Source organism: Natrix helvetica (genome assembly GCF_964273705.1).
Source record: "Natrix helvetica genome assembly, chromosome: 1".
In the NCBI taxonomy this organism is placed as follows: domain Eukaryota; kingdom Metazoa; phylum Chordata; class Lepidosauria; order Squamata; family Natricidae; genus Natrix; species Natrix helvetica.
In genome coordinates this window covers 7980-35407 of record NC_138548.1, presented here as the reverse complement: position 1 = coordinate 35407, position 27428 = coordinate 7980, and the positions used below count along the sequence as shown (strand labels likewise).

At 49.9% G+C, this 27428-nt stretch overlaps 1 protein-coding gene across 1 annotated transcript; it reads left to right on the top strand.

The window, feature by feature from the left end:
- The first annotated feature begins 4920 nt into the window (after positions 1-4920).
- On the top strand, positions 4921-26671 carry LOC309384606 (protein O-mannosyl-transferase 1-like). The gene is given in 17 exon segments (XM_081938306.1): positions 4921-5405; positions 6532-6582; positions 7250-7396; positions 7700-7811; positions 16913-16947; positions 16950-16977; positions 17299-17392; positions 18615-18770; positions 20129-20250; positions 20863-20959; positions 21724-21816; positions 22043-22163; positions 23094-23191; positions 23627-23740; positions 24095-24221; positions 24923-25100; positions 25528-26671. Coding segments are annotated over 17 exon segments (1815 nt in total). The 5' UTR covers positions 4921-5338; the 3' UTR covers positions 25703-26671.
- The last annotated feature ends 757 nt before the right edge of the window (positions 26672-27428 follow it).

Here is a 27428-nt window from a genome sequence, read left to right as displayed (position 1 = left end):
CCTGCGGCGACGAACCACCCTGGCACCTTGGTTTACCGAGGAGCTAAGGGTGATGAAACGCCACAAGAGACGCCTAGAGAGTCGTTGGAGATCCTCCCGTTCCGAATTTGACCGAGCACAGGCACGAGCCTATTTGAAGACGTACCTTGTGGCATTAAGAGCGGCCAAACGTCAACATTGTGCCGCTCTTATTGCATCTGCAGATAACCGCCCTGCCGCCCTGTTTCGGGTGACCCGCTCTCTCTTGTTTGAGAGACCACGGGAAGCCCCACTACAGGGCAGAGCAGAGGAGTTTGGGAAATATCTACAGGACAAAGTCGCTCAAATCCGGATGGGATGGGCCCCTTTCAGTGGTTCAGTAGAGACGCCCGTGGCGAGTCTTGAGGGACCGCTTTGGGAGGAGTTTGACTCGGTTGCCATCGAGGATTTGGACAGGTTGCGTGGACGTCTGCGACCCACCACATGTTTATTGGACCCGTGTCCCTCCTGGCTTGTACTGGCATCCTGGGAGGTTACGCGCGACTGGCTCCTTGGCCTGGTGAACGCCTCGCTGGGTGAGGGGTCTCTACCGGCCGCCTTGAAAGAGGCGGTGGTGAGGCCCCTGCTCAAGAAGCCTTCCCTGGACCCAACGGACCTAGTCAATTATCGTCCAGTCTCCAACCTTCCTTTTTTAGCGAAGGTGGTAGAGAGTGTGGTGGTACAGCAGTTCCCACGTCACCTGGAGGAAAATGATTATCTAGACCCGCGCCAGTCCGGCTTCCGACCCGGGCACAGCACGGAGACGGCCTTGGTCGCATTGGTTGATGATCTCTGGAGGGCCAGAGATAGGGGTTGTTCCTCTATCCTGGTCCTATTAGATCTCTCGGCGGCGTTCGATACCATCGACCATGGTATCCTGTTGCACCGGCTAGAGGGGCTAGGAGTCAGGGGCACCGTTTTACGGTGGTTTGGCTCCTACCTCTCTGATCGGACGCAACGTGTGTTGGCAGGGGAGCAGAGTTCGACCCGGAGGCCACTCACATGTGGAGTGCCACAGGGATCGGTGCTCTCGCCTCTCCTGTTCAACACATATATGAAACCGCTGGGCGAGATCATCCGTGGTTTTGGGGTGGGATATCATCTGTATGCTGATGATACTCAGCTATACATTTCCACCCCGAACCACCCCAATGAGGCCGTCGAAATGATGTCCCGGTGTCTGGAGGCCGTACGGGTCTGGATGGATGGCAACCGACTAAAACTCAACCCTTCCAAGACGGAGTGTCTGTGGCTTCCGGCCTCCCGGTTCAACCAGGTGCTTCCATCTCTGGCCATCGGGGGCGTCCAACTAGCCCCCATGGAACAGGTGCGCAATTTGGGCGTCCTCCTGGATGCCCGGCTGTCCATGGATGATCATGTAACAGCCGTGGCAAGGGGGGCGTTCCATCAGGTTCGCCTGATGCGCCAATTGCGCCCCTTATTGGACCGGGATGCCCTACGCACAGTCACCCATGCGCTAGTGACGTCTCGCCTGGATTACTGCAATGCTCTCTACATGGGGCTTCCCTTGAGATGCACTCGGAGACTACAGTTGGTCCAGAACGCGGCCGCGCGGGTGATTATGGGGAGGACTAGATACTCCCCTGTAACACCTCTCCTGCGCGAGCTGCACTGGCTTCCTGTGGTCTACCGAGTGCGTTTCAAGGTTTTGATTATGATCTTTAAAGCGCTTCATGGCACAGGGCCTAGTTATATGCAGGATCGAATCCTGCCCCACACATCCCTACGACCAATTCGCTCACACAGAGAGGGACTTCTCCGGGTGCCGTCCGCCAAACAGTGCCGGGGGGCGACACCCAGGAGCAGAGCCTTCTCTGTGATGGGCCCAGCCCTGTGGAATGACCTCCCCCGTGACATCAGGATTACTTCCGATCTCCGCTCCTTCCGTGTACAGCTGAAGACCCACCTCTTTCAATTATCTGGCCTGGCTCAATCGTAATTTCTCTTATTCCTCCTAACTGTTTTTTAAATTGTCTTTAAATATTAATTCTTAATTGCATATTGGGTTTTTACAATTGGGGTATTTTAATGCTGATTTTTAACTGTCTAAATGATGAAATTTGTTACCTCCTCCGTGTATGCGTGTATGTGTGTTTTGTATTTATGTACGTTTATGTGCTGTTATATATCTTCTATGTTTTATGCTCCATTGTACGCCGCCCCGAGTCCTACTTGGAAAGGGAGCGGCTAATAAATCCAAATTATTATTATTATTATTATTAAGTGACCGGGCGTGTCCAACGGCCACAGTCTCCCAACCGACTACAAGATTTTCGTCTATCCTCGCACCCACCCCTCCCTACGACCATTGGAATAAAAAGGCCCTCTGCAGGAATATCATTCTCCCTCCCCTCCCCCACTCCGCTCACTCCCCTCCCGACCACACCTGTTCGCCTGGCACTAATCCCACTCCTGGCCTGGTTAACCCTCCCCCCCACCCTGGAACCCCCTAAAACAGTTAAAAAACATCTAGTTAAAAAACCCCTGAGTCTCCGCTTCCTCCACCTCTCTGGATTAATGAATCCGTCATCAAGGTGGGCCCTTGAAAGGGCAGAGGGCCATACCTGCGAGAGGGGGGACTCCCGCAGTAGGAGCAGGTCTTACCTCAAATATATGATGAACTTATAACTGCAGCAGGGCCAAAGCTCGTTACTGGGTGCTGTCGATGTTAGCATAAATTAGCAAGCCAGGGTTCCATGCGAAAAGAGGTTAACAAGTGCTGATAGTCCACATCCTAGATGGAAGGAATGGTAAGCTGGTTAGATGGTCTATAGATGGGGACTGGAAGATAGTCAGTGGTGGGCGGTAAGGGGCAGATAGCCCATAGTCTGTAGTTGGTAGTGAGCGGAGGAGGCAGATGGACAGTAAAACGGCAGGGGTAAAGATGGTAGGGGGGTGGTCCAACAGGCGCACACAGACAGTCAGCGGGGAGCGGGTGGGCACAACCAGATAGTAAACAAGAGCAGATAGTTGGTAAATAGTCAGCGAGGAGTGGATGGACACAGTAACTAGTCAGCGAGGAGCGGATGGACACAGCCAAGCAGGCAGCTGGCAGGAGGCCGATGAATCCTCTGCCAAACCTGGCGTTAAGCCTCCTGCCAGTCCCCAGGGAAACCCCTGGTCCCTGCCCTGCCCCCAGTGCCACAGACCTCCCTCCGCCTGCCAAACCTCCGGTGCAGACCTCCAGCGTCTCGTCCCCGTCATGGCCTTCCTCCGCCACAAGTGGCCCTCCGCATGCTCGGCGACCCCCAGCCGCCGCTCCAGGCCCGAGCGCCATTCCGGCTGGCCTATGATCCTCCCACCGGCCTTCCGTCGGCCTCCGGCACCTCGAGCCTTGCTCAGCCCTCAAACGGCCCTCAAATGGCCTTCGCCAGGCTTCCCGCTGGTTCGTAACTCACAGCGGCCGGAAATTTGGCATTTGGCGTCTCCGGTCGCCGTCGCCGTCACCGCTCGGGTCGCCGGGTCGAGCGCCGTCACTGCTCGGGTCGCTCGGGTTGCCGCCACCGCTTCCCTTCCCCATTCCTCCGCCGCTCGGGCTGTCCTTCCGTCGCTCGGACCATCGCCGCTTCCGGCTCCCGGCCCATACCGCCAGCCTCCAACTCCAACTCCAGCCGGCACATTCTCCTCCCCCCCCCCGGCTGTCCGACCACCCTGGAGGACCCACTTGGGTCCTAGAAAAAGCCAGGGTGGTCGTTAACTGGATTCCCGGCCCTCAGGATGGAAAAGAGGGCCGGCAGCATCCCTGCCCCATCAAGAGCCCCCGTAGACATACGGAGCTCAGAGGCAGACCGCCATTTCCATTGCAGAGACAAAGGATCTAGGTCCATTCTTTGAGTGAATGGAGGGACATGCTAAAGAAAGGATGGGAGAATACGAAGAAGGCTCTAGCAGTTGCGGCAGAAGCCTACCAGAAGCAAGATGATCAACATCGCTCGCTCCAAAACCCCTACCGTGTGGGGGGAAATGGTTTTGTATCTACTAAATACATAAGATTAGAAATGCTTAGCAAGGAATTGGGTCCAAAATTTCTAGGTCCATTCCCACTAGTGAAGATAGTTAACCCAGTTACAGTTCAACTCAGTCTACCCAGAAGTCTAGGGGAAATTGACCCAGAATTTCATTGGAGTTTGTTGAAACCAGTAATTGGGTCTAACAGAAGAGCATCCACCCAAGCTCAATCTCCTCCTGTAGTAATAGAAGGGGAAATACAATCTGAGGTGGAAAAAATTGTAGATTTCAGGCTGAATAGGGGTCGCTTACAGTACTTAGTGCATTGGAAGGGTTACCCTTGGTCTGAAGATAATTGGGTGAACAGTGGGAACCTAAAAGTGGAGAAGTTAGTAAAGCAATTCAATGGGAAGTTACCCGAGAAGTCAAAGGGTTCCCCTGGGTGGAGAAGAGGTGGTTAATTTTGTTATGTTGACTTTTATGTTATTCTCTTTGCAGGAAACGTTTTTCTTTTGAGGAGAGGCCGCCTGTCAGGCCTGTAGTTATATTCTTTTTAGGATCTTTGGCCTGCCACACTTTCTTATAATTTTCTATGCTGTTTCAATAGTGTAGTAGTTGGGAGGGGGGAATAGAAACTGCTAAATTTGGCTTCGTGCTACATTGTTCTTCTGTTATGAAAGATAGTTTGCTACTTACAGCCCTAATTCAGCCCAAAACTTTAGGTGCCAGTTGCTAAAAGTCAGTTTTGCCTCCTTTTGTGACCTTGCTTGGCACAAATGGTAAGTGAATCTCAGAGGTTAATTGAAAATCACTTAATAAACCATGTTACTAATTTAACAACAGCAGTAATTCAATTACCACCATTTTTCACAGTAAATGACCATTGCAGCACTCCGACCTGGTCGTGATCAAAATCCAGAGGATTGGCCGCTGACTCAAATTTATGACGGTTGCAGTGGCTCCCTTGATCACATATTCCCCTTTTATGACATTACGACAAGCAAAGTCCATTGGGAAAACCAGATTCAGTTAACAACCTGAGTTCCTAATTTAAAAACTGCAGTGATTCACTTAACAGCCGTGGCAAGAAGAGTCGTAAAAGGGGGCAAAGCTCACTTAGCAAATTTCTCACTTGGCAACATACTCAATTGTGGCCGTACGTCAATAACTCTCTGTAACTACAACGCTTCTTGTTTTGGAATTGAAATCCGGTGAGTTTTCTCTGTTGGGGTGACACATCCAATTATTTGAAGGGTTTGATGAGAAATATATCTCTCTTTTTAAAAAATTTATTTTATTGCATTATTCCAGTTTTGATGAAGTTTACTACGGCCAGTTCCTATCCTTGTACATGAAGCGGATATTTTTCATAGATGATAGCGGACCGCCATTCGGCCACATGCTTTTCGCTCTCGGAGGTATGCGAATTTTCAAAGAATTCATCCTGCAATAACAAATAGGCACTCTCCCTACTCTCTACTGTTGGGAATTGGAGTAATATTAGGCCACCTACAACCTATGCCCGGCCATTTTGGCGAAGGGGGCTGGGTTTCAGGAGGCCAAAAATGCTGTATTCGGTGTGTATAAGACACACCCGTATTTTCAGCCTCTTTTTTTTTTAAAGAATTTTATTAGTTCTTACAAACATTTATGGGAAGGGGTAAATAGGTATACAAAAATTTTTGACAGTTACATCGTGCGAAAGGTAGAAATCCCCCCAAATCTCACAACTTTTACAGAAGAAAAAACCAAAAAGTAAGAGATAAACATTGGCAGCATTTTGTTTTACATTGTATCAACCATATATTCAATCATCTCATATGTCACTTCCAACAATTACATTATATCAATAATTGCAATAATGTTTCAAATATACTTATTTTTGTGACCTGAGTCTTTTCAATATTGCTTTCTCCCCGCTGTCTTCTGGCAGAGCCATGACCCGTCCCTCCTTCATATGTTGTGTACTGTCCCCTGTCAGATTTTCAGCCTCTTTTTTGAGGGAGAAAGGTGCGTCTTATACTCCGAAAAATACGGCAGTCAAAACTTGAGCCCCGAGGCCATGACATTCCTGCCCCGATTAAGGGTTTTATATAATGGAGCTCCCGTTCTTTCCTTCGGGGATATCTTCCTCTTCCCCTTTTTGATAGTCATAATACCTGAATTTCATAATTTATGCATCAAGCTTTGTTCCCGGGCAGGAGTTTAACGTATTCTAATATTTTAGGACCCTTGGTTCAAACATTTTTATTATGAAGCGTTTGTGCGGTTTTACGTGTTATCTATTTTCTACATATTTTTATTTTTGTTGCGCGCCACCCCAAATCCACGGCAGTGGAACATCGGGGCTATATGTCAATTCAAATAATAAAATATTTGAACCGATTACTGCGTTTGTCAAAGTTTACAAGATGTGTGTAGTATCTAGATGGAGAAGGGGGAGGGGGCGGGAATCGATGTATCGCTGAAAAAAAATACGGATGCAGTCAGATCTTTAATTTAAGTTTTGACCATGGAAACTTTATTTTTCTCTTTCTTTTTCAGGTTATTTAGGGGGATTTCATGGAAATTTTCTGTGGAACAGGATAGGAGCAGGTAAAGCGGTTTATGATTCACCCTCCAGCTAAACTGTTTTCAAACTAGAGGGGGGGAAATAAAGGAAACTCTAATGCTAGGGACCCGGTGGCGGCAAAGATGCTGAACTCGTTGATCATAAATGTTGGCAGTTTGGCGGTTCAAATCCCTAGTGCCACGTAACAGAGTGAGCTTCTGCCAACCTAGCAGTTCGAAAGCACGTGAAGAAATGCAAGTAGAAAAATAGGAATCACCTTTGGTGGGAAGGTTCCATGCGCCTTTGGTGTTGAGTCATGCTGGCCACATGACCACAGAGACGTCTTCGGACAGCGCCGGCTCTTTGGCTTTGGAACGGAGATAAGCATCGCCCCCTAGAGGTGGGAACAACCAGCACATATATGTGAGGGGAATCTTTACCTTTAAAATGCTAAAGGCGAAACGGTCTACTTCTGCTGGCTGTCATCTGCCTGCAATTTGGCAGATCGAATCTCACCAGGCTCAAGGTTGACTCTGCCTTCCATCCTTCCGAGGTCAGTAAAACGAGGACCCAGATCGTTGGGGGCAAAAGTCTGACTCTGTAAACTGGTTAGAGAGGGTTGTTAAGCACCGTGAAGCGGTATATAAGGCTAAGTGCTATTGCTACGCCTGCATTTTTGGTTGGTACTGATTTTCCGCGATTCTATCCTAGAGTACAGCTCCAATGTACCCATCTGGGCTTTGCGGCTGCTACCAGCCACAGCTGGTGGCTTACGCATCCCCTTGGCGTACCAAATCCTGGTCGAGTTGCATTTCACCCATTTCGTTGCCATGGGTGCTGCAGTCCTGATTTTACTTGGTAAATAAGATCTCGTTCCTTTCAATCCTCTGTTGATGCCATCCTTGTCATTGTTGTCGGTCCTTGCAACAACCGGTTGGACAAACTGGCTAAATCCCACTCCTGTCCTTATCTTTATATTTCTTGCTGTAACTGGGGTCCCCCAACCTTGGCCATTTTATGACTTGTGGACTTCAGTTCTTAGAATTGTGGGAGTTGAAGTCCATAAGTCGGAAGTTGGAGACCCCTCCTGTAAAAAGCTCATAGAAGGATCGGTATGGGGAGAGGGAGCAATTTCTTATTTTTCCTTTTGTGTTTCCACAGAAAATTCACTAATAACTCAATCCAGCTTGATGCTGCTGGAGTCCATTTTAATATTTTTCATCCTGCTGGCAGTTTTATCTTATCTGAAGTTTCATAACAGTCAGAAACAGAGGTAAGAAGAAATGACTTTAATGTTCCACTATTGTTTGCATTTAAGCATGAAGTTATCCGCCTGAAATGGCGCGGAGGCGACGCTGGGGCTTGGAAGGTTTACGGGGAGCCGTCGACACCCCCCCTGCCCATTACGGATTATCCGCCTGCCTTTGCATAGATAAAGGAGGAGGAGCTTCCGGAGGGAATGGCGGCCGATCTGTGAGCTCCGTATGATTGCGGAGGGGCCTCCCTGCTGGGAGGGGTGCTGCCGACCCTCGGTTTTATTCTGAGGGTCGGGATTTGTCGGCGACCACCCCCGGCTCTGTCCTGGCTTGGACTGGTTGGGCAGGGTGATCGGGTGGTCGGCTGGTTGGGCGAGAGGCGCCGAGCGGAGAAGCGCGTGGAGACATGGAGGCTTGGAGACGCGCTGGCCGAGGAGCTGGTGAACAGCCGCGTTCTGTGGAATGGAGTCGGGTAGAACAAAAGGAAGCGGCTGGTGGAGGGTGGAGCTGAGCGAAGCAGACCGGAGGGAAGCAGGCCAGAGTGGCAAGCTTTGAAGATCAATGTCGGAGGTGAGGATTGCCCTGGCGGTTCGCACAGCTCAGGTGGCGAGGGTTTGGCGATGGCGGCGGCGGGGGAGGCAGTCGGAGACGCCGAGCGCCACACCCTCTGGTCGCCATGACCCCTGGTTCTCCAGGGGAGTTGCAAGAAGAAGAACGAGGCCCGGGGGGGCTAGAGAGAGTGCTGCCAACTCCAGGAGGCTTGGGAAAGCCTCAGGGAGCTATGGCGGTCTCGGATTCGAGAACAACAGCCCCCGGGAAGATGAGCTCCAGGACCCCGAGGAGGCAGATGGCCATTCTTCCCTGGGCCTGGACATGGAGGAGAGACACCGGGGGGATTGGTGGTCATCTGCTGAAGGCTTGACTTTTTCCCTTCTACCCCTGTTGACAACTGCCTCCCTTGCCAAAACTTCGATTTCCATCAATTTTCTTGATTTTCTTTATTATCATGACTATGGCTCTCTCATTAACATCCTGCTTTAATCGGCTCCAATACCATCTTGAGCGCCTCCTTAGATAAATCTAGCTAGTCGGCTAGCCCACCAACTTACCCTTTCCATCTAGGGTAAGGACAATTTCACGACAAACTATGATTCCATCTTCAGCACTTGAAATAATCTTGCCCCGTGATATAACTGTATGATTTTTGTATGATTCTCACGTACACAAGGTCTGACCTACTGCTACTGCGAGAGTCCCCCCTCTCGCAGGTATGGCCTCCTGCCCTTTCGAGGGCCCACCTTGAGGACGGGTTCATTAACCCAGAGAGGTGGAGGAAGCGCACATTGAGGGTTTTTTTAATTAATAGCTTTTTAAAAATTATAAGGGGTTCCAGGGATGGGGGGGGGAACAGGTCAGGAGGGATGGGAGAGCCAGGCATCTAGGTGTGGTCGAAGGAGGAGGGAGCGGAGTGGGGGAGGTGAGGGGAGATAGCATTCCTGTGCAGGGCTCTTTGATACCAACGGTCGTGGGGAGGGGCAGGTGCGAGGACAGATCAAGAGCGCGTAGTCGGTTGGGAGACCGGGGTTTTTGGTCATTCCCGGTCGTTTGTACCAACCCCTGCATACTAGGTGGTCAGGATCTACAGACCCAAGGCCTGAGACTGCTGTTATGCAACGCGAGGTCCGTTGTCAATAAGGCCCCCCTCATCCACGATCTAATTTTGGAGGGGGAGCCGGACCTCGCAGGAATAACCGAGACCTGGTTGGGCCACGAGGGAGGTCTACCCCTCGTGGAAATGTGCCCGCCAGGTTATCGAGCATTTCACCAGCCTCGGGCCCAGGGAAGGGGCGGCGGGGTAGCAGTGATTATCCGGGAAGACTTAGAGCCGAGAGAGTTCACCGTGCCACAGACATCCGGGTGTGAGTCCCTCGTCGTGAGATGGGGCCCTGGGAGGCAGTTGGGCCTGCTGATAGTATACCTGGCTCCTCGCTATACGTCAGTGGCCCTGCCTGAACTCCTCGAGCTGATCTCATCGGTGGCGGTTGAGACCCCCAAACTTTTAGTGATGGGGGATTTTAATCTGCCGTCGATGGGAGAAGCGTCTGAGGGGGTTCGGGAGTTCATGGCTTCCATGACAGCCATGGACCTGACCCAGTTAATTCAGGGCCCTACTCACGAGGGAGGCCACACGCTGGATCTTGTCTTTGTCTCTGGCCAGTGGACGAGTGATCTGGGAATAGGGGATCCAGCCATTATTCCCCTGTCATGGTCGGATCACTCACTTCTCCGGCTGGACTTCCCCGGTGCTACCCCCCGCCGCGAGGAGGCGGAACCGGAAGGTATTAGATGGTTCCGCCCCAAGCGCCTGATGGAACCAGATAGGTTCCAGACGGAGCTTGGGCCACCTCCTGTGGACCTGACCCACCCCCGAGTGGAGGACCTTGTAGACGCATGGAATAGTGCGACTACCGGGGCCCTAGACCGGGTGGCGCCTTTGCGGCCTCTCCTGCGGCGACGAACCACCCTGGCCCCTTGGTTTACCGAGGAGCTAAGGGTGATGAAACGCCACAAGAGACGCCTAGAGAGTCGTTGGAGATCCTCCCGTTCCGAATTTGACCGAGCACAGGCACGAGCCTATTTGAGGACGTACCTCGTGGCATTAAGAGCGGCCAAAGGTCAACATTGCGCCGCTCTTATTGCGTCCGCAGATAACCGCCCTGTCGCCCTGTTTCGGGTGACTCGCTCCCTCTTGTTTGAGAGACCGCGGGAAGCCTCTTTACAGGGCAGAGCAGAGGAGTTTGGGAAATATCTACAGGACAAAGTCGCTCAAATCCGGATGGGATGGGCCCCTTTCAGTGGTTCAGTAGAGACGCCCGTGGCGAGTCTTGAGGGACCGCTTTGGGAGGAGTTTGACTCGGTTGCCATCGAGGATTTGGACAGGTTGCGTGGACGTCTGCGACCCACCACATGTTTATTGGACCCGTGTCCCTCCTGGCTTGTACTGGCATCCTGGGAGGTTACGCGCGACTGGCTCCTGGGCCTAGTGAACGCCTCGTTGGCGAGGGGTCTCTACCGGCCACCTTGAAAGAGGCGGTGGTGAGGCCCCTGCTCAAGAAGCCTTCCCTGGACCCAACGGACCTAGTCAATTATCGTCCAGTCTCCAACCTTCCTTTCTTAGCGAAGGTTGTAGAGAGTGTGGTGGTACAGCAGTTCCCACGTCACCTGGAGGAAAATGATTATCTAGACCCGCGCCAGTCCGGCTTCCGACCTGGGTACAGCACGGAGACGGCCTTGGTCGCATTGGTTGATGATCTCTGGCGGGCCAGAGATAGGGGTTGTTCCTCTATCCTGGTCCTATTAGATCTCTCGGCGGCGTTCGATACCATCGACCATGGTATCCTGTTGCACCGGCTAGAGGGGTTGGGAGTCAGGGGCACCGTTTTACGGTGGTTTGGCTCCTACCTCTCTGACCGGACGCAACGTGTGTTGGCAGGGGAGCAGAGATCGACCCGGAGGCCACTCACATGTGGAGTGCCACAGGGATCGGTGCTCTCGCCTCTCCTGTTCAACACATACATGAAACCGCTGGGCGAGATCATCCGTGGTTTCGGGGTGGGATATCATCTGTATGCTGATGATACTCAGCTATACATTTCCACCCCGAACCACCCCAACGAGGCCGTCGAAATGATGTCCCGGTGTTTGGAGGCCGTACGGGTCTGGATGGATGGCAATCGACTAAAACTCAACCCTTCCAAGACGGAGTGGCTGTGGCTTCCGGCCTCCCGGTTCAACCAGGTGCTTCCATCTCTGGCCATCGGGGGCGTGCAACTAGCCCCCATGGAACGGGTGCGCAATTTGGGCATCCTCCTAGATGCCCGGCTGTCCATGGATGACCATGTAACAGCCGTGGCAAGGGGGGCGTTCCATCAGGTCCGCCTGATGCGCCAATTGCGCCCCTTATTGGACCGGGATGCCCTACGCACAGTCACCCATGCGCTAGTGACGTCTCGCCTGGACTACTGCAATGCTCTCTACATGGGGCTTCCCTTGAGATGCACTCGGAGACTACAGTTGGTCCAGAACGCGGCCGCGCGGGTGATTATGGGGAGGACTAGATACTCCCCTGTAACACCTCTCCTGCGCGAGCTGCACTGGCTTCCTGTGGTCTACCGAGTGTGTTTCAAGGTTTTGATTATGATCTTTAAAGCGCTTCATGGCACAGGGCCTAGTTACATGCAGGATCGCATCCTGCCCCTCACATCCCTACGACCAATTCGCTCACACAGAGAGGGACTTCTCCGGGTGCCGTCCGCCAAACAGTGTTGGGGGGCGACACCCAGGAGCAGAGCCTTCTCTGTGATGGGCCCAGCCCTGTGGAATGACCTCCCCCGTGACATCAGGATTACTTCCGATCTCCGATCCTTCCGTGTACAGCTGAAGACCCACCTCTTTCAATTATCTGGCCTGGCTCAACCGTAATTTTTCTCACTCCTCCTGACTGTCTTTTTAAATTTTAAATTTTAATTGTACATTGGGTTTTTTACAATTGGGGTATTTTAATGGTGATTTTTAACTGTCTAAATGTTGTAATTTGTTACCTCCTCCGTGCATGTGTGTCTTTGTATATATGTATGTTTGTGTGTTTGTACACATGTTTTATGTTTTATATGCCCCATTGTACGCCGCCCCGAGTCCTGCCTGGAAAGGGAGCGGCTAATAAATTCAAATTATTATTATTATTATTATTATTATTATTATTATTATTATTATTATTATTATTATTATTATTTATTTTGAGATCGGCTTAACCCCTTACCACCTGGGGCTTGCCTCTGCATAGATTTTGAGATCGGCTTAACCCCTTACCACCTGGGGCTTGGAAGGACTGCAGGGAGCTGTTGACCCCCCCCCCCCCGCCCACTATGGATCATCTGCTCACCCTCTCACGGATTTTTTAAGAATTGCCTAACCCCCTACTATTGAGAACTGTAGATTATAGGCTCTACTTATTTTCTAGTCACCTCTTCCTATTTCTTTATTCACCTCTCTCATCTTGTAATCTTGGTTGCCGTTCTGTCATGATTTTTAACGGGTAGACTTATTTAACACTTCTAGCACTCAGAATCCATCTTTAGCCCGGTGTATTTATCATTTATCATGTATGCGAGGTCTGACCTTATTTTACTGCGGGAGTCCCCCCTCTCGCAGTTATGGCCTCCTGCCCTCTCAAGGGCCCACCTCAAGGACGGGTTCATTAACCCAGAGAGGTGGAGGAAGCGCACATTGAGGGGTTTTTTAATTAATTGTTTTTTAAAAATTGTAAGGGGTTCCAGGGATGGGGGGGGAACAGGTCAGGAGGGATGGTAGAGCCAGGCATCTAGGTGTGGTCGAAGGAGGAGGGAGCGGAGTGGGGGAGGAGAGGGAAGATAGCATTCCTGTGCAGGGCTCATTGATACCAACGGTCGTGGGGAGGGGCAGGTGCGAGGACAGATCAAGAGCGCGTAGTCGGTTGGGAGACCGGGGTTTTTGGTCATACCCGGTCGTTTGTACCAACCCCTGCATACTAGGTGGTCAGGATCTACAGACCCAAGGCCTGAGACTGCTGTTATGCAACGCGAGGTCCGTTGTCAATAAGACCCCCCTCATCCACGATCTAATTTTGGAGGGGGAGCCGGACCTCGCAGGAATAACCGAGACCTGGTTGGGCCACGAGGGAGGTCTACCCCTCGTGGAAATGTGCCCGCCAGGTTATCGAGCATTTCACCAGCCTCGGGCCCAGGGAAGGGGCGGTGGGGTAGCAGTGATTATCCGGGAAGACTTGGAGCCGAGAGAGTTCACCGTGCCGCAGACATCCGGGTGTGAATCCCTCGTCGTGAGATGGGGCCCAGGGAGGCAGTTGGGCCTGCTGATAGTATACCTGGCTCCTCGCTATACATCAGCGGCCCTGCCTGAAGTCCTCGAGCTGATCTCATCGGTGGCGGTTGAGACCCCCAAACTTTTAGTGATGGGGGATTTTAACCTGCCGTCGATGGGAGAAGCATCAGAGGGGGTTCGGGAGTTCATGGCTTCCATGACAGCCCTGGACCTGACCCAATTAATTCAGGGCCCTACTCACGAGGGAGGCCACACGCTGGACCTTGTCTTTGTCTCTGGCCAGTGGACGAGTGATCTGGGAATAGGGGATCCAGCCATTATTCCCCTGTCATGGTCAGATCACTCACTTCTCCGGCTTGACTTCCCTGGTGCTACCCCCCGCTGCGGGGAGGCGGAACTGGAAGGCATTAGATGGTTCCGCCCCAGGCGCCTGATGGAACCAGATAGGTTCCAGACGGAGCTTGGGCCACCTCCTGTGGACCTGACCCGCCCCCGAGTAGAGGATCTGGTAGACGCCTGGAATAGTGCGACTACCGGGGCCCTAGACCGGGTGGCGCCTTTGCGGCCTCTCCTGCGGCGATGAACCACCCTGGCGCCTTGGTTTACCGAGGAGCTAAGGGTGATGAAACGCCACAAGAGACGCCTAGAGAGTCGTTGGAGATCCTCCCGTTCCGAATTTGACCGAGCACAGGCACGAGCCTATTTGAGGACGTACCTCGTGGCATTAAGAGCGGCCAAACGTCAACATTGCGCCGCTCTTATTGCGTCCGCAGATAACCGCCCTGCCGCCCTGTTTCGGGTGACTCGCTCCCTCTTGTTTGAGAGACCGCGGGAAGCCCCTTTACAGGGCAGAGCAGAGGAGTTTGGGAAATATCTACAGGACAAAGTCGCTCAAATCCGGATGGGATGGGCCCCTTTCAGTAGTCCAGTGGAGACGCCCGAGGCGAGTCTTGAGGGACCGTTCTGGGAGGAGTTTGACTCGGTTGCCATCGAGGATTTGGACAGGTTGTGTGGACGTCTGCGTCCTACCACATGTTTATTGGACCCGTGTCCCTCCTGGCTTGTACTGGCATCCTGGGAGGTTACGCGCGACTGGCTCCTGGGCCTAGTGAACGCTTCGTTGGGTGAGGGGTTTCTACCGGCCGCCTTGAAAGAGGCGGTTGTGAGGCCCCTGCTCAAGAAGCCTTCCCTGGACCCAACGGATCTAGTCAATTATCGTCCAGTCTCCAACCTTCCCTTTTTAGCGAAGGTTGTAGAGAGTGTGGTGGCACAACAGTTTCCACGTCACCTGGAGGAGAATGATTATCTAGACCCGCGCCAGTCCGGCTTCCGACCCGGGCACAGCACGGAGACGGCCTTGGTCGCGTTGGTTGATGATCTCTGGAGGGCCAGAGATAGGGGTTGTTCCTCTATCCTGGTCCTATTAGATCTCTCGGCGGCGTTCGATACCATCGACCATGGTATCCTGTTGCACCGGCTAGAGGGGCTGGGAGTCAGGGACACCGTTTTACGGTGGTTTGGCTCCTACCTCTCTGGCCGGACGCAACGTGTGTTGGCAGGGGAGCAGAGATCGACCCGGAGCCCCCTCACATGTGGGGTGCCACAGGGGTCGGTGCTCTCGCCTCTCCTGTTCAACACATACATGAAACCGCTGGGCGAGATCATCCGTGGTTTCGGGGTGGGATATCATCTGTATGCTGATGATACTCAGCTATACATTTCCACCCCGAACCACCCCAACGAGGCCGTCGAAATGATGTCCCGGTGTTTGGAGGCCGTACGGGTCTGGATGGATGGCAACCGACTAAAACTCAACCCTTCCAAGACGGAGTGGCTGTGGCTTCCGGCCTCCCAGTTCAACCAGTTGCTTCCATCTCTGGCCATAGGGGGCGAGCAACTGGCCCCCATGGAACGGGTGCGCAATTTGGGCGTCCTCCTGGATGCCCGGCTGTCCATGGATGATCATGTAACAGCCGTGGCAAGGGGGGCGTTCCATCAGGTTCGCTTGATGTGCCAATTGCACCCCTTATTGGACTGGGATGCCCTACACACAGTCACCCATGCGCTGGTGACGTCTCCCCTGGACTACTGCAATGCTCTCTACATGGGGCTTCCCTTGAGATGCACTCGGAGACTGCAGTTGGTCCAGAACGCGGCCGCGCGGGTGATTATGGGGAGGACTAGATACTCCCCCGTAACACCTCTCCTGCGCGAGCTGCACTGGCTTCCTGTAGTCTACCGAGTGCGTTTCAAGGTTTTGATTACGATCTTTAAAGCGCTTCATGGCACAGGACCTAGTTACATGCAGGATCACATCCTGCCCCATACATCCCTACGACCAATCCGCTCACACAGAGAGGGACTCCTTCGGGTGCTGTCCGCTAAACAGTGTCGGGGGGCGACACCCAGGAGCAGAGCCTTCTCTGTGATGGGCCCAGCCCTGTGGAATGATCTCCCCCGTGACATCAGGATTACTTCCGATCTCCGCTCCTTCCGTGTACAGCTGAAGACCCACCTCTTTCAATTATCTGGCCTGGCTCAACTGTAAATTTTTTCTTATTCCTCCTGACAGTCCTTTTAAATTTTAAATTGTGGTATTACTAATGGGGTATTTTAATGGTGACTTTTAATTGTCTAAATGTGATGTAATTTGTTACCTCCTCCGTGCATGTATGTCTTTGTATATGTGTGTATTTGGATGTCTATGTGTTTGCACATGTTTTATGTTTTATATGTTTTATTGTACGCCGCCCCGAGTCCTATCTGGAGAGGGAGCGGCTAATAAATTTAAATTTATTATTATTATTATTATTATTATTATTATTATTATTATTATTATTATTATTATTATTATTATTATTATTATTATCCAAATCAGGCCAAGCAATAAAGTATCTTTTGCATTTACACTAAGGGGACGTATGCCCCAGACTAACATGGTTTATAAATGGTGTTTTAAGGCTCAGCCAAACCCAGATGGGGATGAATTCTGCAACACAACCGGGCTGAAAACTTTTCTGTGGGTTATTATTATTATTATTATTTGTAGTACATAACATACAGGTTATTCCTCAGCTTACAGCCACAATTGAGCCTGACATTTCTGTCTTTAAGGAAGACAGTTATTAAGTGCATTTTGCCCATAACCTTTCTTGTCACAAATCTTAATTGAATGCCTGCAGTCGTCTGGAATGTCATAAGGCTGACCTGTGAGTAAATATGTTTTTCTTTTTTTTTTAAGCCCTTTTTCTACCAGATGGTGGATTTGGCTGTTACTAACGGCGTCTCCTGTTCCTGTGCAGTTGGGTAAGCTTATCTCTTGATGGTGTGCTAAGATATTTAATAACTGCTTTGTTCATAAGCCTCTTAGCCGCTTCTAGAGGTGAGTTTAACACTCGTGGACTTCAACTCCCAGAATTCCCCATGCTGGCTGGGGAATTCTGGGAGTTGAAGTCCACAAGTCTTAAAGTTGCTTAAACGTTAGATACCTGTCTTAGATCTTCTGGCTGTCTCCACTTCCCTTAGATCTTCTGGCAGTCTCCATCAATTTGTTGTCTATGTGTTCTCCTCCTTACCTTCTCCTTCCGATTGGCTTGGTTGGGTTGACATTTCCTGCTTGCTTCGCAGGGTGAAATACACGGGCCTCTTCACTTACCTCCTCATTCTGAGCCTGGCGGGGATCCATTCCTGGCAACTGGTTGGAGATCGCTCCTTGTCCAACGTAAGTCGGAGGATGAAATGGGACGCAGTCGCTCTGAGATGATGGAAGTTGATCTCCAAGCCTTCTGGAGAACTTTGGATTTCAGAATCTGTGGGTTTTAATTTTACCCAGCAGTTTCTCTTGGGACGTGTTCAGTCAAGGTTGCAAGGAATGTGGTTTCCCATACCTGTTTGATGGTAAAATTGTGAGTATTGGTAAGTTAGAGGCAAGACTCTCTAACATAGAGGTGTCATATCCATCAATGATAGATAGATAGGTAGATAAGGTTAGATAGAGGAGGGTGGGGAGGGAGATTAGATAGATAGATAGATGATAGGTAGATAGATAGATAGATAGATAGATGATAGATAGAAAGAGAAAGAAAGAAAGAAAGAAAGAAAGAGAGAGAGAGAGAGAGAAAGAAAGAAAGAAAGAAAGAAAGAAAGAAAGAAAGAAAGAAAGAAAGAAAGAAAGAAAATGAGAGAAGGAGGGAGGGAGGGAGAGGGGAGGAGATGATAGAAGACAAAGAGGCTGGTTGATAGATTTCATTTTTATTGGGGAAAATCCTCCTAAATGTTTATGACGGTTAAATGAATTAAACATAACATCAAATGATCATGAATACATATCTCTGTCATAAGTATCTTATTTGGAATTAATTCATGTTTTTCGGTATGCTGCCTAGAGTTACCTTGTGTGAGACTGGTTACCATGTAAATTTGATAGACAGAACGCTAGTGTCTGTCTGATTGATTGATTAATTTAATGAATGAATTGTTGGAGAGCCAGTTCTAGTAGTGAAAGTGCTGGTGTATTAAACCAGGAGACTGTGAGTTCTAGTCCTGCCTTACAAATGAAAACTACCTGGGTGACTTTGAGCCATTCCCTCTCTCTCTCTCAGCCGAACCCACCTCACAGGGTGGTTGTTATGGGGAAAATAGGAAGAGGAAAGAGTATCAGGCCCATGCAGGCACTTGAATTATTTCAAAACATTAACAAAGGCAGGGCAAAAGGAATAAAATAAAATTTTAATTGATTTAAGCTTAAACAAGGAGCCCTTCTCCTGATCTGTCTGACACGCAGAGACACACACCTGTTAAAGTTTTAGGGCCCAGATTATTTAGAGTGAGTTATTTTAGCCTTATTAAGATAAATTAGGATTATTATTTAGCTTCGTCCTGCAATATTTCATTGAGAAAACACATTAGGACAAACGTGAACCCTTCTGCCTTTTCCATTTTAGGTCTCTGTACTCGGCCATTTTCTGGCCCGGGGTTTTGCTCTCCTGATCCTCCCCGGCGCTCTCTACCTCTCCTTTTTCTACATCCACTTGATTTTGCTGTACCGATCCGGCCCCCACGATCAGATCACGAGCAGCGCCTTTCAAGCTAGTTTAGAGGTGAGACCGAGCTGCGTCAGGGGCTAATTGATCAAAAATATTGAAATGTTGGAGTCCTTCCTTCCATATCCTTTCCATTTCTTTTCTTTCCTTCCCTGTTCTTCTTCCTTCCTCTTTCTTTCTTTCTTTCCTTCCTTCCTTCCTTCCTTCCTTCTATCTCCCTTCCTTCCTTCCTACCATCCTCTTTTTATTTATTTATTTATTTATTTATTTCCTCTATCCATCCTTTCCTCCCACCCTTTCCTTCTTCCCTCCCTCCCTCCTTTCCTTTCTCTTTCTTTCTTCCTTCTTTCCCTTCCACTGTCTTTTTTTTTCAAACTTACGACCGCTGCAGCGTCCCTGTGGTTATATGATCAAAATTCAGATGCTTGGCAGGTGACTCGCACTTATGATGGTCTCAGTCTCCCGAGGTCGTGTGATTACCCAAGCAAAGTCAGCGGGGAAGCGAGATTAATTTACCATCCCTGTTGCTAAATGAATAGCTGCAGTGATTCACTTAAAACCACGGTGGCACGAAAGGTCGTAAAATGGGACGAAACTCACTTCACAAATTTCTCACTTAGCAATATAAATTTTCGGCTCAGTTACGGTTGTAAGTCGAGCATTACCTCTACTTTATTTGCCCAAGCATGACAGTCAGGAGGCTGTGAGTTCGATCCTAGTCGGAGGCAGATATTTCTCTCTCTGGGCATACCAAAAATGTATCTGCTGAACAAAACGCCTCATTGGCGACAGGAAGGGCATCCGGCCAGTAAAACACACCGCTAACTCCACTCAATTGCCCAGACTCCACCCCACAAGGGATTATTGGGTCATTTAATGAAGATGAAAGACGTACTCAGTATATTTGCAAGGCAACAGAGAAAATAATAATAATACCACTAAAAGGGAGAAGTAACTTGGATAATAAAAAGGAATAAATAATCACATTACAGCCTCACTTAGTGGGTTGATGTACTTTGATATATCAAATTTGATATACTGTATATTTGAAGGGACACAGTGGCTCAGTGGCCCCGAGCTTGTCAATCAGAAAGATTGGCAGTTCGGCGGTTCGAATCCCTATCACCACGTAACAGAGTGAGCTCCCGTTCCTTGTCCCAGCTTCTGCCAACTTAGCAGTTCGAAAGCACATAAAGAAATGCAAGTAGAAAAACAGGGACCACCTTTGGTGGGAAGGGGACAGCGCTCCGTGCACCTTCGGCATTGAGTCACGCCGGCCACATGACCACGGAGACGTCTTCGTACAGCGTTGGCTGTTTGGCTTTGAAACGGAGATAAGCACCGCTCCCTAGAGTCGGGAACGACTGGCACATATGTGCGAGGGGAACCTTATGCTTTGATATTGATGATTCCAGTCGTCGTTTTTTCTGCCGCTCCCAAATAGGCAACATTTGGTCACTAGCAACCCGCCACAACCCGTGCGACACGGCAACATTGTGCAGCCGGTCCATGGAATCACAAGCCGTTACCTCAACACGTAAGCTGTTTCTTCTTTGGCTTCTAGCTGCGTGTCATCTCGAAACGGCTGTTAATGGTATGTGGGAATGTCCTTGGAGGCTGCATCCAGAGATGCTGCCAAGGGAAGAGTCAGATAAGAGTAGCTTAGCCCTCAACTCTATAACGGGCTGGGCAAGAGCCTTGAAAGAGACTCTGCCTAATTTCCCTGGAATCAGGTGAGACTTGTCTGAGCGCAAGGCTTCCAGGAATTCTCTAGCGTTATACCTCTTAGCTAGGATGGTTAGGTCTGCCCACGTGCTGTGCAATTAAGGAGTTTTAATCCTGTTTTCTGACTGCAATCGGTGTTCTCCTAGCACTAATGATGTTACCTAATGAAATGCAAGAAAAAAACTAAGCTCAGAGAGCACCGAGGAACTCATTCTCTTCCTTCCTTCCTTCCTTCCTTCCTTCCTTCCTTCCTTCCTTCCTTCCTTCCTTCCTCCATCCCACTCCCTTCTAACAATGGTGATGTTACCTAGTTGGGTAATGAAACATCTGCCAAGAAAACCAACCAGCACAGGGAGCACCATGGACTCCACAGTCCGACCCTGAGGTCCAAGTATTCTCTTCTGTTGCTTTCTCCACTCTGCAGGCATGACGTGGCTGCACCCCTCAGCCCGCATTCCCAAGAGGTATCCTGTTACATCGATTACAACATTTCCATGCCCGCTCAGAATCTCTGGAGAGTTGTAAGTGGCAGGCTGTAGAATTTTAAGGCATTGGATTTAAAGCGGAAGTAAAAAAATAAACAATAAACACAGCAATATCATACTGCTTTCACAGCCCTCTCTAAGTGGTTTATAGAGTCAGCCTCTTGCCCCCAACAATCTGCGTCCTCATTTTACCCACCTCAGAAGGACGGAAGGCTGAGTCCACCTTGAACTGCTGGCAGCCGGCAGAGTTAGCCTGCAATACCGTACGCTAACCACTGCGCAATCACAACACCATCCTGGCTCTTAACCCCTTTCCTAATCTAGTTATATATCTGTCAGGCCTGCAGCCATCTTTTCTTTTGGCTCTTTGGCCTGCCACACTTTCTTACTATTATACTATGCATTTTGTATTGTGGGAAAATGGGAGGGGGGATTGTACGGAGTTAGACGGTATGTAGCCATAACAAAATTATTTGTAGAAAGCCAAGGTCATCCTTTGTCTCTGCGCCTCTGCACCTGACCGGGATGGGTGGAACCGCCAGCATGGCAGTGGAAGATGGGCTGCTGGGTGTGGGGGCAAGTTGTTGGACTTTCAACTTGGTGGGGAAAACTGGGAAGCTTTCAGATTTGGGTTTTCCCAGATGTGCCAACATGGCTCTGCTCGGACTCTGATTTAGTTTTGGATGCTACTTGGAACCCTGACAGTATCAGATGCTGAAACTCCATGACGTGGTAGGAGCAACGAAGGCAGAGTATTAGCCAAATTGCAGCATCAGGAAGCATCTCTTTCAAACACACAGGAAATTGTGAACCGCGACTCGGATAATGAGATTTGGAAAACGATCCTGTCCGAAGTCAGACTGGTCCACGTCAACACGTCGGCCGTGTTAAAGGTGAGTAGGCTTGGAGTCTCAACCTCTGGTGTTTCTTGCAATGTCACAGAGAAGGCACGTAGTCAGAATAAGAGTTGGGATAAGAGTTGGAAGGGACCTTAGAGGTCTTCTAGTCCAACTACTCTGTACCATTTCAGGCAAAGATCTCCCAGATCTTTCAACCTCTTGGAAGCATTTTAAACCTTTTTTTTTTAAACAACCATTCCCTTCTTTTTCTCCCCTCCAGCTGAGTGAAGCGTCTCTTCCCGAGTGGGGGTACCGACAACTGGAGGTGATTGGCGAGAAGATCTCCAAGGGGCACCACCAAAGCATGTTGTGGAACGTGGAAGAACACCGATATGGCAAAAGTTAGTTTTTATGATGGGGTTGGCAAAGAAAGGTTCTGAAAGAGCCACTTGGACACATTTCCCCACAGAAAAAAGAAAACACCCGGGGACACGGAACCCTTCCCCTGCCTGAACTATTTCCTGAGCAGACACAAAACTTGCATGTGGAGTTGAATGAAAGGTTCTGTTTCCTCCTGAAACTTTCATTGGGTTTATCCATGGTTGGACTACCAGGGGTGGAAAAGCTAAGTACATCGCACACTGCAGGTTGTGACGGACATGGAGCCGCAGCAGAGGTATGAAAGAGCCACATGCGGCTCCAGAGCTGCAGATTGCTGACCCCTGTTTTAGGAAAACCTCTGTATGTGAATGAAGGTTCCCTCCCCATTCAAAGTTCTGGAAAGACTTGTTTTTTTTCCCCCACTCAGTCCATACTTGGAGAAATTGATCTCGACTTAACTAAAAAAATTCCCGTTGCCAAAAGAGACTGTTAAGTGAGTTTTTCCCCATTTTGCGACATTTCCTGCCATGGTTGTTAAGTGAATCACTGCGGCGGATAAGTTAGTAACCTGGTCCTTGAGTGAATCTGATTTCCCTGTTGCTTTTGCTCATCAGAAGGTTGGAAAAGGTGATCACGTGGCCCCCGGGACACCACAACTGTCATAGGTACATGCCAGTTGCCAAGTGTCTGAATTTGCATGGGGAGGCAGCAATGGTCATAAGTATGAAAAACGGTCATAAGTCGCTTTTTTGCAGTGCTGTTGTAAGTTCAAACGGTCATAAAATGAACTCTTGTAAGTCAAGGGTTTGACCCAAATGCTCCTCTGAGAGCAGCGGTCCACCCTACCTATCCCAGGTGGGTTTAGAGATTCCCCCCAAGGGATTGTGGGAGAAAGGTTTTGCCCCAACTAACCTGTTTTTTCAGATCTCTCTCGTTTTAATCCTTTGCAGGCCATGAGCAGAAAGAAAGAGAGGTGGAATTGCATCTGCCCACTCAGATCAACATTAGCCATAATCTCACCTTTGTTGCCAAGTTCACCGAACTGCAGGTGAGAGAAAGGTCCAGAAAGTCAGTCTACGATAAAGTCACAGTGTGGACTTCATTTCCCAGAATTCTCAGCAGCAGGTGTACTCGTCCAGGGGATTCTGGGAATTGAAGTTCCATTTATTGATTTTTGTCAATACCTTGCCACTTCCAATTTTCCATCACGTATACACACAGCTTTATTGCCCTTCCATCCTTTCCTTCCCTTCCAGCCCTTGATGGCAGGATGCCGGCGAGGCGCCAAGCTGAACCAGGCAGAGCCCCCCCCCAAGTTACAGCCCCTAAAACACACCAGAACGTTAAGTGTGTTGAGTAAACGCTGACAGCCGGTTTCACAACTTGGGGGTTGTAGACTTCAAGCGACATTTTGAATTAGGAGCCGCATCACTTGTAGCTTGCATCGATATCCGGAATTCCCAATTCTTGTGTTTCGTTCTAGTGGAAGATCCTTACCCTGAAAAACGAGGACACGGAACATAAATACAGCTCATCTCCCTTAGATCGGATCACCCTGGAGACCAACATCGCTTACTGGTTCCATTCCAGCTCAGGGGTGATTTTACTGGATTTTTATGTGGACTTTAGAAATCATGTTTTCTGAAATACACGCGGGCAATCTCCAGCTCTCCCTTTGTCCCAGAGTGAATTTCAACAGTCCATATCTGGCTGCCTTTTTAAGCGTACAGGCAAGTTCCCAATTAACAACCATAACCGAGCCCAAAATTTCTGCTGCTAAGCAAGGCATTTGCGAAATGAGCTTTACCTCATTTTGAGACTCATCTTGCCACTACGCAAATCACTGCAGTTGTTCAGTTAGTAACACAGTTGTTAAAGCGAACCATGGATTTGGTTTATCATAAGGTCGCAAAACACAACTCAAAGCATTTTCTCAATGTTTCTTGGCCAGGCTCAAATTCACCTTCTGGGAAACCTCGTCAGCTGGACATCAGCCAATGTAGCCACCATCGTCTATGTGGTTTTGTTCTTGGGGTACCTGCTCCGGCGATGGCGAAATATCCGGGATATCCCTGAAGGTCTGGGACCTCCAACCCCGTCTCGATCTTCTATCCAAGACCCCCCTTAATTGGGTTGGCCTAGACCTGTTGCAGAGAGTTGAAGCCTTTGAGGTCTGTTTTTGCTGACATAAAATTGGCTTTAATCCTGGAACGGACCTGGGAAGTCTTCTAGTCCAGCCCCCTGCTCAGGTAGGAGAAGCTCTACCAATTTATTTCAGATTATTTCAGGTCAGGCGCATTGGGAGGTGAACTGCTGTGTGTGTTTGTGTGTGTGTGTGTGTGTGTGCGTGTGCGCGCAATTGCGTGAGTTGGTTGAGGGTGGGTGCCGTGTCCAGTTGGCTGTGTGGTTGCTTTGTATTCCGAGACGGGGTGGTAAGCAGGCTGGTTGTAGGCAGGGCTGTGATCCTATCGGTGTAGCAACCGGTTCGCTTTGCCTGCGCCCAGCTGAAAGTCAGAACAAAGCGGTTCACCTGAACCAGTCTGAACCGGTAGAATCCCACGCCTGGTGGTAGATCAGTGTGCCTTTTGATGGACACACTGACTCTTGTGGAGCGCCAGGCTTCGATGAACTCTCTTGCATTCACTGCACCCATCCTGCCTGAAAGGTGGTGAAACGCCCCTAAGTTCATTTCTTGTTCTCCTCTCTGCCCCGACCCGACCTGGCACTTTGTCAGGCTGAGAAACTGACTTGCCTATTTCCCTATCCCGCTCCTCTTCAGAGACTTGGCAGCAGTGGCTCCTGGCCGGAGGGATCTGCGTGGGCGGATGGGCCACAAACTACCTGCCTTTCTTCTTGATGGAGAAGAACCTCTTCCTTTACCATTACCTGCCGGCTGTCACTTTTCAAATTCTTCTGATCCCCGTCGTTCTGCAGCACACTAGTGACTTCCTTTGCAGGTAGAACAGCCGGTCTTGTGGACCTCCAGCATAGCTGGCGGCAGACTCAGACGGTGAGAAGGTTGGGGAGGAGCACGGGCCAGTCCTGGAGTCTGGGGAAGGCTCTGATGAGGGCTCTGTGTCGGAGGCAGAGAGGGGGCCGGGGCCATCTGGCAGCGATCAGGTGCCTTCAAAGTCAGACAGCACTGAGGCAGAAGAACAGCTGGAGCTTGTTCCCGTTGTGCGCATGCACAGCTGGCAGGAGAAGGGAACAGGTAAAGAAGGGGGTGGACTTGGGAGTAAGGCCACAGGCGGACCACGAACGGCCACTCTCATAGGGAATAAAAGAGGAGCCATTTTAACCTCCTGAATAAACTCGGTCAGTCTTCCCTGCATTCTTTGTAGAGTCTCATCCTCCTTTTTTTATGCTTGTCTCTCTGTTGGACAGATCCAGGCTTTACAAGAGCATGCACAGTGCTTTGGTAGCGGCCTGGATGTCTTCCATCTACCTGACGTACTACACCTTCCGCCCGCTCACCTACGGAGAACCGGCACTCTCGAAATCTGAGTTGCAGGCTCTGCGTTGGAAGGATAGCTGGGATATTTTGATCCGCAAACGCTGACCAAGCCTGAGAGAAACGGACGGCGGAGATGACATCCGGGGTTGGATGACCAAGAAAAAGAGAAAAGAATTCATATGAAAGATTTATTCCATTTTTGACCAGAAAACCGTATTGTCCAATTGGAAATGCTCCCCCCCCCCCCGTTTTTCTCGCAGATGTAAAATTTGTTCCAAAGGATAGCAATGCAGTTGGACAAGGGAAATAAGACACCCTTTTGCTCACTCAGGACAGAGAAAATGGGCATGGAAAGAGTGCAGAGGCCTGGCTGGACAGAGACTCCTTCTACGGGTATAGGATTGTATTGTATTTGCGCATAACCTTCTCGGAGCCGAGGGCCTCCCACGGAAGAAGAGCCGAGCAGGGGTGGGATCCTACCGGTTTAACAACCAGCTCACCGCTTGCACAATTTAGAGAATACTTACCTTTCGGAACGCTGCTTGGGAAGGAAAACAGCCGAGGCACGGCACTCCACTGTGCCGCGGGACTCAGCTGAGAAAATACAGGTAGGTGGAGCTGAGGGGCAGGTCACGGTTCGAACCTGTCAAATTCTACCCGACCTGCTTGCAAGGGTTAGAAGCACCAGCTTCAGGTACGGTAGGACGCATCCATCCAGACCAGCAGGCAGTCCCTGGGAGGCTGGGAAGCCAGGCAGGGGGCAGGCTACACCGGAGTTGCTCGGCGTCAACCCCGAAGCGATTCTGGCCGAGACCACCTTGCAGGCTTCAGGGTCGCTACAGGGCAGAAGAACGGGCGGGGAGGGGTGGGAAATACATAGCTGTGTTTTTATAGTCAAAAGCGGAGTAAAAAAGCGGAGTGGAGCAACCAAGCAGACACCCGGCACTTCGATTGGACAATGGGGGAAAAGGGGGGAAGTTTCACTTGACATTAGCTGAAAATGGCAGGAACTTTCAGAGCCGGTTTTCACCACTCGTACCAATTTCACGTATCCAATAAACCTTTTGAAGGATCTACCTGTCTTGGAATTCTGCTTTCCACGGGTGCATTAATTGGAGCGTTGACACACGGGTCAATGGAAGAACAAGCAGACCAGGTGTTTTGGACCAACGGGCAGCCCCCGGGAAGGTCGGAGGGCACGCAGAAGCAGGGTACCAGGTCGTCTTTTCCTCCTCTGGGTGCAAAAACATTGATTTATAATAACAGCAAGAAATAACAACCATTTTTAAGGGTAGGAAGGGAACTTCACCAAGACAAGACAAATTTTTTATCTTTCAACAAGAGCAGGGAAGCGATGTGATATTTTTTATCACTTCATTGTTAGCTGCACAGAGAATTCATTAACATAAATTAGAATTATAGGATTCTGGTTGTTGGTTTAGGTGCCACAATCGAAATAATTCCTAAGCGTGGCAGGACGGTTACCGTCCCATCACGGGTTTTTCAATTTGACCCAGAAAAAGTTTTTCCTCCAAAGCCCCCATTTTTCTGACTGCAGGGTCAGGAATTTTCCTCCTCTCCTCTGGGTGCAAAAGCGTTGATTTTTTAAAAACACCAAGAAATACCATTTTGAAGCATGCAATTCCACCGCAAAGGAAGTCCTCTCATGGGTTTTTCAATTTTGAGTGCAAAAAACGTTGGTCTCTAAAGCCCCCAGAAGCTTGATTTTTAAGAAGAGGAAGAAATAGAATACACAACACATCCCTACGATTTCTGCTAATAATAGAACAAGAAAATTATAAAATGACAATGTCAACTGCATATAAAGAAA